This window comes from Bos mutus, chromosome 14 (assembly GCF_027580195.1).
Source record: "Bos mutus isolate GX-2022 chromosome 14, NWIPB_WYAK_1.1, whole genome shotgun sequence".
NCBI classification, from domain to species: Eukaryota; Metazoa; Chordata; class Mammalia; order Artiodactyla; family Bovidae; genus Bos; species Bos mutus.
The window spans coordinates 74468939-74481429 of NC_091630.1; the positions used below are offsets into that span (position 1 = coordinate 74468939).

Sequence of the window (12491 nt, forward strand, 5' to 3'; positions counted from 1 at the left end):
GCATTCAATGAAATACAAGGTCATTCATGATTTAAAAAATCTCACCAAATGGAGATACCTTCACTCAAGTTAAAAAAGCACACCTACAAAAAACCTATAACTAATGACACATCAAATGGTGAGAGACTGAATGCTTCCCCTTAAGATTAGGAAGGAGGCATGATGTCCAGCCTTACCATTCCTATTGTACTGGAAGTCCTACCTAACTCGATGAGGCACAAAAAGGAAAAAAACTTTCAAGATTGTGGAGGAAGAAACAAAACTTTGTTTGCAGGTGACATCATTTCTCTGTAAAAGTTTCCAAAGAACCAACCAGATCAAGATAAAAAAAAAGCAACCATACAAGCAAACAGTAAACCAGAACTAAGAAGCACATGAAACACGGTCTTGGGATACAAAGGTCGTAAGTCAACTGCTCTCCTGTAAACTGCAATGAATAACTCAAACTTGCTAAGTGGCTAACAGTGATAAGCCATGCAAACAGTATGTTTCCATGATATGATATAATAAAAGTAGCTATTTACCCTGTGGTTTTTGTTCCCCAAACTAATAAGCCTAGGCTAATCTGAAAAATATTAGACAAATCCCAAACAAGGAACATTTTACAAAGAACCTGATTGGTATTCCTCAAAACTGTCAAAATCATAAAAAAAAAAAGAAAAATATATGACTTTCACCTTTAGGGAACTTGTGTTATCCATTTTTCAAGCATTGTAAGTTAGATATATATATATATATTTTTAAGTACTAGGCCATAAAAATTGGTGCAGTAAAATTGGTGGTCAAGAATGAGGACGCTGGATTCAGATCTGAATGTGATTCCTGACTGTGGTTATACAACTCTGCCCTCCAGTTAACATTCAAATTCATCAAGGGTCTGAACTTCCCAGGACAGTTTCCTCAGCTGTGAGAACTCTTTTCTTGGTGTTATGGGGAAGGAAAAAAGGCACAGGGCACACAAAGTATTTAGCATATTTCCTACTCAAAACAACTTAAACAAATTTCATGTCTCTGAACTGTATCGACAGACATCATATCTTTAGTCTTACTCATCTTTTTATCTCCATTATATATCTAAAAAAATCTTCAATGTAATTAGAGAATAGTTTCTACTTCTGGTACATCTGACACATGACTACATGTGCTATGTCAGTCATTCCTTGTATAATCAAACTAATTAAGGCTCCTGCTTCTTTATCTCATATCCCATCCCTGTCATCCAAGGCACTATATCAATCACAAAATATTCAATATTTTTGACTGTATAACTTCAGGTCTTTTAAATTGAAAACATAAATTTATATTTAAGAACCTCACAATTCTTTCCCATCGGCATCAACACTGTTAGGTTATGTGCCCACTGGTTATAGGAATTACACTAAAGAACCCGTTACAGAGTTTCAGACGAGTCATTTGATGCATGTAGCTCGGGACCCTTACTACAAAAGACACTTTGAAGATTCGTTTCTATGAGTCTGAAACCCCACAGGAAGGGTGTGAAGCAGAACAGCCTTAGTGCTGTATGAGGCTCTTGGCGAGGGAAGTCTTGACGGAGGCACGGCCAGCATGCACATCCCGCTGCACCGCCGTGCACGCTCACCCAACGCTGCAGATCAAGCTCAGGGCAGAGCTAATTGGCAGGATTGACGACATGGGGTGAGAGCAGAAAACGCGTCTGTGAGATGAGATTTAAAATGATAATCAATGGGAACTCGTTTATTTTTTACGTGAAAAGTTGCTTCAAATAGACAGGACTGGGTGCTGCACTGCTCAGAATAGGGATAATAGAAAAGCAGGAACCTAACCCATCTGAGTACACGGTTTCATAAGCTGGCAAATGTGTGTGATTGTAATGCTTCTGTGCATTTGCATTTTTCAGCACAGTGACCTTGATTTCTGGTTTTGCAGGTCAGATATTAAAATAATCGAAACAAGTTTTTTTCCCTGGGAACCGTGCTTTGAATGAATACAAAAAGTTATTGATCCATTAGGAACTAATTATTTAGTTTATATGTTAGTAAGAGGTTTTAGGATATAATGAAAAAGCCCGTGCTTTGGGTTCCAACACACTCAGCCTCAAAACTCAGATCTAGTCCTGCCATCACTGGGTTGCTGAGCCTGGGTTTCCCATCCACTGATCCAGTAAATAAGATCCAGCTCTCGTGGAATAGTTGTGAGGGTTACAACTATATCAAGTAAGTGCCCAAGCAAAAACAGGCACTCATTAAGTGGCGATCACTATATGGACTCTGTCCTTAATACTGTGCTTCTGGCCGTGGACCAAAGAGTGAGGAGAGAGACGGCAGAAGGTACAGCTTGCACTAGGTCTCATCTCACACGTTCGGCAGCAGCATGTGTACGGACCTTCTATACATTTAGCAGCAGTAATGCAGTGTGGTAGAATAAGGGTACAAACGTATATCATGGTGTTTGGCTTTTGTTTACATATTTTATGAGAAGCAAAAGTACAGAACAAAACAATGAATTTGGTGAATTAGCTCAAGCCAGCTCCAGCATTATTAGCTGGGTGAGGCCTGGGCCTCAGGAAGAGAAGGGCCTGTAGCTGATCATAGCAGGGGCCTGTGGATCTAGTCAAGGTCTAGCCAGTGTCACAGTAAGAAAAGCGCTCTCTGAGATCCATCCGGGGATCAGCCTTGATGCAGTAATGACCTGAGGAGTGCTTTACTTTCCCATAGAATCCCTGACATGTGTGACAGCTTTTCTTCATCTCTGATGGTGTGTGCTTCTAAGAGTCAAGTATAATCATTGAGATTTTTTTTTTCTTGCCAGAGGTTGAGAAGGGAATGAGAGGTCAGACAGAAGGGAAAGATAAATGCAGCCTGAGGTCTCAATCCCTCAGACTAAACATAAGAAACCGCCAGGGCGAGGGAGACTGACGTTCTGAAGAGAGGACTGGGGCAGCTCTCACCCGGAGCACCTCTGCAGATCCTGACACGTGGGGCTGGGCCCGCTTCTCCTCTCACACTTTACTTCAGCACCCACAGCACCCGGGCCTGGTCTCAGGGCAGCGTTGGTATCAGGAGGTCTAGGCTGGAACTGAGACTGTATGTCCAGCAAGCTCTCAAGTGCTGCTGTGTGTGGCTTGGATCCAGAGCTTACAGACCTGTTATGAAACCTGCTGGCTATCTCTCTTCTTTCCCCTGTGATTCATCTGATAGGGACAGAGTGAAGGGACAAAACAAGGGGTTAAACAGTTAATCCCCCTAGGTGATTATAAGTATCCACAGAAAAAATATGGGAGACTCCTGTAAGTTAACGATTTCCCAAGAAAGCAGGTTTGCTTAACCACAAAACCAAGCAGGCTTGCTGAGCAACAAAACCATGAAAAAAACATGAGACATGTCCCCGAATTATGAAACAATGGTGGCATGAGCCCCACATCCTGCGCGTGAGCTCAGTAAGCTAGTGATCCTAAGGACATGCTCTCTGCACACATAAACAATAATCTGTGGACCCAGCTTGACCATATAGGGACAAGAAAACTCTCCTGCTCAACTGATGATGGAGGAGAAACTGTAAGAAGTATCTGTGCTGCTGCTGCTAAGTCGCTTCAGTCGTGTCCGACTCTGTGCGATCCCATAGACGGCAGCCCACCAGGCTTCAATTTTTAGTGAGGGGTCATTCTGAGTAACCAGAAAAGGAATTATGCCATAGTCTAAGCTTCAATGGGACAGTTAAAAAAATTAAGTAGGATTTGGATTACTGTGTGCTCCATGTTCTGTCCCCATTTCACTGATGAAGAAAACTAGGCTTAGTGAGGGAAGTCCCTTGAGACCATGACTAGGAGGGCCTGGGTGACTCTGATTCTCCTGCAGCCACACTCCAATTCCAGGCATATGGCACCACTTTCCTGCTTTCAAGCCCTGGCCCCTCTGTGCGGGATGACTTCGCTCTCCTGAGTGTGTCAGTGCTCACGCTCCCCATTTTCATTTCTATTTCACTTCACTCTTCCTCATACCCCTCGTCCTCTTTTCAGCCAGTCTGCCATCACTACTCACTTCTCTGACTTTCCTCTTACTCTCCCTGAACAGCCGGACAATGACTCGGTCACCATCTGTGTAGCTTCACTTCCTGTCACAGAAAGAGCTCAGGAAATGTGTGACATTAAATGACCTAACACCAGAAACTGACTTCACGTTCAAAAAGGAAAAAAATTGATTAAACTTTTGAAAAGCCAGGGTGCTCTGGTGCTGTGACCAGGAGAACCGTGCTCTGTTCCAGGCTGGCATTTACAAGACAAGTTCTAGTTGCAAGTTTTCTCATTGTTTGCCATGTTATTTGCCTCAGTTAGTGTCTTCCCCAAACCTACTAAGGCGATTTTACAGGCTTTTCACCTGTCTCTCCTTAATCCACTCTAGTATGGCTGTACTAACTCAGAGAGCACGAGGGAGGAAAGGCAGTGCGTGTGAGGACGGAGGGATAGTTCTGGGCTTACGGCAAGACAAGCAGAGAAGCTCATTTCCAGGGAAAGTCCTCCAGCCTCTGCCTGCAGCGAGGAGCACATGTGTCCTGATCACTGCCTGGGTTTCCAGGGCACGGACAGTAGACACAGTGGGAAGGAAGGGGTGAGACAGTTCTGACAGGTCAGGTGGTACAAGGTCCTCAGAAGGCAAATCCAGGAGGGACTCAAACAATTTATATACCATCCCAAATTAACAGGTTTTTTTCCAATTGGAAACTTATAATTTAGTAGAAAAAGAAATAGATCATTTTTCCTATTTCCAGCCTTTCCTTAATAATAAAAAAGGACTTTTTAATATAGATTGGTAGATTAATGTAAATCATATCATATGCTGGTGAAATATTTATGGCCCATATATTAACTATTCAGTTTTCCCAATAACATTTCTCATAACTTCACCTACTGTGGAGAAAAACATATCATTTTCTCTCACTAAAACAATCTTCAGTATCTATGATATTATTCATAATCCATTTTAAAAAGAGAATAGGTACCACGTGAAGGTTAGTGTTGATGCGAAAATGAGGGTGACCATGTCCCATCTGATCCCATGGTTGAGAAGTTACGTGGTGCCCACTAGTCAACGCAACTGTGGCTAGAATTTATCAGCAGCTGCTGATGTGCCAGCCGTATAAAAACACAGTATCATTAATATCAGTGGGGCATGATCTAATGCTAAGACGACAAATGATCACCATACGCTGACAGTTCACACAGCGTCTGGAAGCTGCAGATCTCTGAGGTGGCCCCATGACAGTTTAAACCCCTCATGGCAGCCTGCGAGTGCGCTGCAGAGTCCTGCACTAGGCACAAAGGCTGGCAAGTGCAGTCTGAGGATCTAACCTGAGACTGCCATCCAAGAAAAGAAGAGAGAAGGAGCAGGCAAAATATGTGAAGAAACCGTAGCTGAAATTTCCCCCATTTGATAAAAGGTCTTGAGTTGATAAGGTAAGCCTCATCTCCTAAGTTGAAACAAACCCACCACATGTAGCACCCAACACTGGAGAATGTGTATTTACTACCTAGAGAGACAGGCTGTATTCACTTTTTTTCCCCTGCTGTCTCTGGTAACAAATGCAAGGAGAGGACACTGCCTGCTACTCCGGGGAAGAGCCAGAGGGGTCAGAGACAAGGCCAGTGGAAAAGGTACACAGAACCAGCCAGATGTTCTGCAGAGTGGAAGGAAGGGAGCATCCTTGAGGGCTCAGATCTGTCTCACATAGACCATCCAGGCAGCAGCAAAACAAGGGGTAGAAACCCTGCGGAGAAAAACATAAAACTAAACAAAAGTTTGCCTGGAGTGGCGTCAATCCTAATTTCCCTGACACTTCTCTGCTGGGGTCCTTGCAAGGACCGAAGTGACGTATCACAGTCAGCACAGGGTAGACTGGAAAAAAAGCAACTTGCTCATCTCCTAGTAAGAAAGGCGTAAGTTTAGTCCTCTCATCTGAAAACTGAATGAAAAGGTTTTATTAAAGTACGTATTACTCCCTATGGCAGGATTTAATTTTAGATCATTTACATCTTTTAGCAGAAATGTATCCTAAAGTGAGAACAGTGGGGAACATGCAAGAAGATTCCAGGAATGACCTGCTCCACTGAGACATTCCCCAGTGGTGCCATCCGAGTGACCAGTCCCAACAGGCGACTCCCACAGTAAATCAGTCACCTGGCAGACAAGAACTACACTAACAATACTTAAACGTCAACACTCCATCAGAAGAGTCTAAGGAATTTGCAAACGTACTGAATTCACTCAACATTTATTTCTGAGTCCTATATGCCATGTATTAGAGACACAAGGTCCTTTAAGGTTCATGTATGGATGTGAGAGTTGGACTGTGAAGAAGGCTGAACACCAAAGAATTGATACTTTTGAACTGTGGTGTTGGAGAAGACTCTTGAGAGTCACTTGGACTGCAAGGAGATCCAACCAGTCCATTCTGAAGGAGATCAGCCCTGGGATTTCTTTGGAAGGAATGATGCTAAAGCTGAAACTCCAGTACTTTGGCCACCTCATGCAAAGAGTTGACTCATTGGAAAAGACTCTGATGCTGGGAGGGATTGAGGGCAGGAGGAGAAGGGGACGACAGAGGATGAGATGGCTGGATGGCATCACTGACTCGATGGACGTGAGTCTGGGTGAACTCCAGGAGTTGGTGATGGACAGGGAGGCCTGGCGTGCTGCAATTCATGGTGTCACAAAGAGTCGGACACAACTGAGCGACTGAACTGAACTGAACTGAACTGAAGGAGTCACCAATGAAAATGTGAACAAGTCAGAAAGGTAAATTCAGTTTGATAAATGCTGTTACATAACCAAGAAGGGTGTGTGGACTGGCTCCTGGGCTACACGGTGGCCCTTTCAAACAAGGAGATGGCAAAGCCTTCTCGGAAAGGTGCCTGGGTGTACTGAGAGCAAGGTGCTGAGGGGCGGGCAGGCGACTGCAGACAGGCCTTCCGGGAAGGAGGAAGGAAGGCCAGGGACATGGAGAGAGACTGGGATGGCCTGTTTGAGGAACAGAAAGGAGACCAGTCTGGCTGGAATGCAGAATGAGAAAGAGGATCAAAGAAAAGTAGATTTATGGATAATTTTAGAGCAAAAATCAAAATGACTTCCAATGACTTCGATGTGGTGAAGATCCACCAAGGAGCTTCCAACAGTCCCAGGACTAAAGTGCGAGGATGCAGTAAGTACATTTGTCTTTCATTTTATGACTGTTTTTAGCCATTTAGACATCATGAATTCTATAACTGTATTTTCCTCAGCTTTGGCCACTAGAAAGGACAAAGCATAATCTGGAGACCAATTTTGCCAACCTTACAAAACAACATGCACCTTTTTGTGTATTAATCAATCTCACTCTTAGGATTTTTGTAATTTTCTACCATAATACTTTCTGTATCAATTAACTTTTATTCTGTTAGATGAATATTAACTTACAGAAAGTTACCTTATGATCTGATGAGGAAAAGTAGTAAAAATACAAATTTCTCATCGTAGTTTGTATTAATCGTGCTGTAATTAAAATATAACAAAAGTGACAGAATGAAATGTCTATGGAAAAGTGGCAAGGGAAGAATGGGTGGAAGAAAAAAACAAGATTCTGAATGAAAACTGAAGGGGAGGCTCAAAGGGAGAGGCAGGTTTCCAGAATCAGACTGCCCGCATCCCCCTGGGTTCCCTGCCCACTGTCCTCATTCATGACGTGGTGACGAGCAGAACAGCACCCGCCTCACAGGGCTGTTGGTGAGGCTTAACCTAGTCATGGTCTGTGATACGCTCAGGAAGTACTGTCAGCAGTGGGCGCACTGTGAGTGCCTGTTGAAGTAAGTTGGCTGCACAGACAAGTAGGATTTGAACAGGTGAGCGGCGGAGAGAGGACTGCAGATGCAGGAACAATGTGAACAAAGGTCTGGAAGCGGGGAGCACACACATCCACCCAGGGGTGGGGCCAGGTGCTCAACACAGGGAACACGGCACAGTAATGAATAAGACCAGTTGGGAGACAGGTCTTAAGAACAGTACAGAAGGGCACTGTATGCCTCTTAGAGGAACACGAATTTAATCCTGTTTAACAAGAGCGTCTGGAAGATGTGGTGCCATGGAGTCACATGGAGGGAGGAAGCAGAGTCCAGAAGTACCCTCATGAAGGGGTTCAGTCAGCACAGCCAGCCACGACTCCATACACTAAACCACAGGCTCTGACCTGTGAACTGAACAGCAATTCTATCCAAGAATATCAACCACCAAGGCAACGGAAAAGCTTAAAATGGTAAGCAATGCATATGTTGTCATCAAGAATATTTTTTTTTTTCATCTGGGTGGATGGAGGGGTTTCTCTAGACATTACACTCCCCGAACAGAAAGTTTCTGCCTCCCTGCCTGTTCCTAAGGTAGCATTTTCTACATAACCGAAAACATGACAACCAGACAGTACAATGAGAGGTCTGATCTGGGGACAGAGCACCCCCTAGAGCGAGGCCTTGCCCGCGCTCTGTGCTCTCCATCCAAGGGGTAAAATGGGCCTTTGCAGGTGTGAAACTCCAAGTGGGCTCTAAATACAGGCAAGCGCTCCCCTAAGGAAGGCGGGCCAATGGCGCTGAGCAAGACAAGGGGAAGGAGAGAGAGCAGATATGGACTCAAGGCGAGGACTGCCCACAGGCCCAGAAGCTGGCAGGGTCCAGAAAAGGATTCCTGCTACCACCTCCAGGGGGAGAGCTGTCAACACCCAGGCTGTGGCCTCCTTCAGCTGACTGCAGACATCTAGCCTCCAGAGCTGTAACCAATTTCTATTGCTTAAAGCCATCAAATTGGTAGTAACTGACTGCAACAGCCACAGGAAACTAATATAGCAAATATGTATTTTTTTATGATTTCAAGTAAATTATTTAACATTAGGAGAAATGGAAATGAAAGAGATTTACCATTTACTGAACAGCTACATAAATTATTTCATTATATCATCTGCAGCAATCCTATTATTAGCCTGTTTTATAGAGAAAACCCACCTGGTACCATGCCCAGGTCTGTGTTTATTCTACACTGCAATAACACCTGTCTGTAACTGCTCTGACAGTGTGCTGATCCGCAACACCCCCCAGGGAACTGACTTGTTATTCCTCCAAATGCACTTGGTTATATGGAATACGCCTATTTAAAATTATTTCATGCAAAACTACCTGAAAAAATACATGTAGTCACTAGTAAAAAAAGAAAATCTGTGTGACTAATTTCCACGGGGTTCTTTCGAGGGCAAAAATTAAAAAATTAAAAATAATGCTCAAATAGGTTTGAGAGTCATATCTTAATCTACAGTTTGCTTCAACTGACTTGTAATTCATTAAAACATTTTTCATGTTTAAAGGGGTCATGAATCATTAGTTTGAGACAAAAATAAAATTTCAGTGTGCCTGGACGAGATCTGGAGTATCAGATACCACAGAGCAGCTACATGAAATAAAACGAGAACAGGCATGGGGGCATTTACCTGGTACCTGATACTGCTCACCACTGGAGATGTGGCACTGAACTAGCTTGATACCATCTGCACTCAAAAGGAAGCAAGCTTCCATGACGTCCACTTGTGCATCAAAGCTATTGCTTTCATTTTAAAGAATTAAGGGATTAATAACATGAAAGTGATTAAATAAACTTATCATTCATTAGCTAGTAAGTGGTACAGGTCATATTTAAGCCCAGGAATGTGCATGCTCAGTTGTGTCTGACTTTTCGTAACCCCACAGACTTTAGCCCGCCAGGTTCCTATGTTCATGGGAATTTTCCAATGTTTCTATGCTTCCCAATTTTTCCTATGTTCATGGGATTTTTTCCATTGGAGTGGGTTGCCATTTCCTCCATCTGGGGATCTTCCTGATCCAGGGATTTAAACACAAGAATACTGCAGTCCAAGTGAATACTCTTAATATGATACCATATTGCCTGAAAGCATTCCCACAGGCTTTGTACCAACACGCTGGTAGACCTGCTTACCTGTTAGTAAAGAAAACAGGAAAACTGTTGCCATGACACCACATTCTAACAACAAGGCAAGTCAATTAATCACACCTACCTGGTTATTGCTGGGGTTGGTACACCTCTTGTACGTAAGGTAGGTTTCCCTCGAACCACTGGGACATCGGCATTTTCGGAACCACCATTCAAATATGTTAATTCCTGGAGCTGTGCCTGCCTGATTTCATCATTATAGTCCTACACAAAAAACAGAAGAGAGCAAAGCATTTATGACAAGAAGCAAACAATTTTTAATAGAAAAAGTATATGAAAAATAGTTTAAAAAGATAAAATAAGATTTGAGTCTGTTGAAATGAAAATATATGAATGAACTGTTGTAAAGAGAAAAACCCAAACAGTATTTTTCCCCTAAACTAAAATTTTCTATGGTCAGCCATAATTCCTTCTCTTGGGCATACTCTCCAAGTGAAATATTTATAATAAAATTAAAATATCATGTAACTGATATATGGATATTACTATTTACAACTCAGTCAACTTGTAGTTACTAAGCATAAATGATGTGCCAACTAACACAACCCAGGGGAGCACGCATGGTTCCTGCAGCCAAGGACTCAGTCTGACAGGGAAAGGGGGAAGACAAAGAGGCAACACGGCAGCTTTAATGAAACTAAGAAGGGCATGCACACAGTTTCTTTGTACGTATTCATTTGGATATTGTTCAAGTCGCAAAATTCGGCATTTCCAAAACTGAGTACATCATCTTATTCTTGAAAACCTGCTCTTACATTATTTTCAAAATATTCAACTCAGAAACTTTGGGAGTTATCCTTGATTTCTCTCCTTTCCCTAATAATATCCCCAACTCCATTCAATAATTGTCAAGAAAGACATGTAATAAACATAAGTGTGGTCTGTTTTACAATCAAAAGAAAGTTCAGGTATATATGATCAAAAAGGAAGGCCATCTAACTCAACCATGGACAGTTAAGAGTAGATTCTCTACAAGAAATGTCATCTAAGAGTGAGTGAACCAGTTACCAGAAGGGAGGCTGAAAAGTATTCTAGACAGAGGGAAAAGTATATTTTAAAATCCAGAGTAAAAGTGTGTCCAGGGAACTGAAATAAGTGCTATATGGCTAAACTACAAGAGACAGTCTGGAGTGGAAGAGTGGTCTTCAAAGTGAAAAGGAAAGCAGAAACCAAATCGAGTAAAGATTTAAGTCTTTTTAAATATAACATCAAATGTCTGGAAATTATGGTACTAAAAATTATTTAAGAAAAGGAGGTTTATATTTTGAAAATGCTATGAACAACTATGTGCCCACAAGTTAGATAACTTAGATGACACGGACAAATTCCAAGAAAGACACAAACCATCAAAACTGACGGAGAAGAAATAGAAAATACGAACAGTTAGTAACAAGTAAAAACGCTAAATTAGTACTAAAAAATTTTTTTAAAGTCCTGCAAAGAAAAGCCTAAGTCTGTGGGGCTTCACTGGAGAACTCCACAAACAATTAAAAAAGAATTAATGTGATCCTTCACAAACTTCCAAAAACTAAAAAGGAGGAGACATGTCCTCACTGATTCTATGAAGTAAGTATTGTTGCCCTGATACCAAAACCAAAGATATTACAAGAAATCTGCAAAAGAGTGTTCTTAGGAATATAGATGCAGCAGCTCTTGAAAAACTGTTAAGAAGTCAAATCCACTAGCATGAACAATAGAAAAAGGAAATATACACACAAGAACTGAGCAGAACTTATACCAGGATTGCAAGCTTGGTTTATCCCATGTGAAAATCAATTAACATAATACCATAATAATAGAATAAAGGACAAAAATCACTTAGTACTTTTAATATACCAAGAAAAAATCTGACTGAAGAATCCAACATACTTTCATTATAGAAATACCCAACAAACTAAGAAAACCCATAGCTAATACCATATTTAATGGTAAAAGACTGAAAGTGTCAGCCTAAGTCCAGGAACAAGACAGGATATATACTTCTGCCACTTTTGATTAATGGTATTCAGATTGGAAGAGAAGAAACACAATAATTTCTGTTTACAGATGGCATAATCCTATATACAGAAAAACACAAAGAATCCACAAAAACATTAGAGCCAATAAAAGAGTTTAGTATAGTTGCAGGATACAAGATTAATATACAAAAATCAGTTGTATTTCTTTATAGTAACAATGAGCATTATAAGAATAAAAAAAAAAGATTCCATTTAGAGTAGCATCAAAAAGAATAGCATACTTAGAAGTAAATTAACAAAATAAAGGTAAGATCTGTATACTGAAAAGTACAAATTAATATTGGAATACATTTTAAAAACTCTAAGCAAAAGGAAAGATACCTCATATTCATGGATAGGAGGACTCAACATTGTTTTTATGACAATAACTCCCCCCACCCCCCCGCAACATACACAAATGATCTACAGACTCAAGGAAATCCCTATTAAAATTCCAGCTGGCCTCTTGCAGCAATAGACAAGCTGATCCTAAAATTTACAT

The 12491-nt window shown here is 41.6% G+C and overlaps 1 protein-coding gene across 7 annotated transcripts in view; it reads right to left on the reverse strand.

The window, feature by feature from the left end:
• Nucleotides 1-12491, reverse strand: part of KHDRBS3 (KH RNA binding domain containing, signal transduction associated 3) — a 152342-nt gene that overhangs the window by 51879 nt on the left and 87972 nt on the right. For all 7 annotated transcript variants that reach the window (XM_070382732.1, XM_070382728.1, XM_070382725.1 and 4 more), the window contains exon 5: nucleotides 10057-10196. In XM_070382732.1, coding sequence (XP_070238833.1) covers nucleotides 10057-10196 — 140 coding nt within the window. The remainder of the gene's footprint in view (nucleotides 1-10056; nucleotides 10197-12491) is intronic.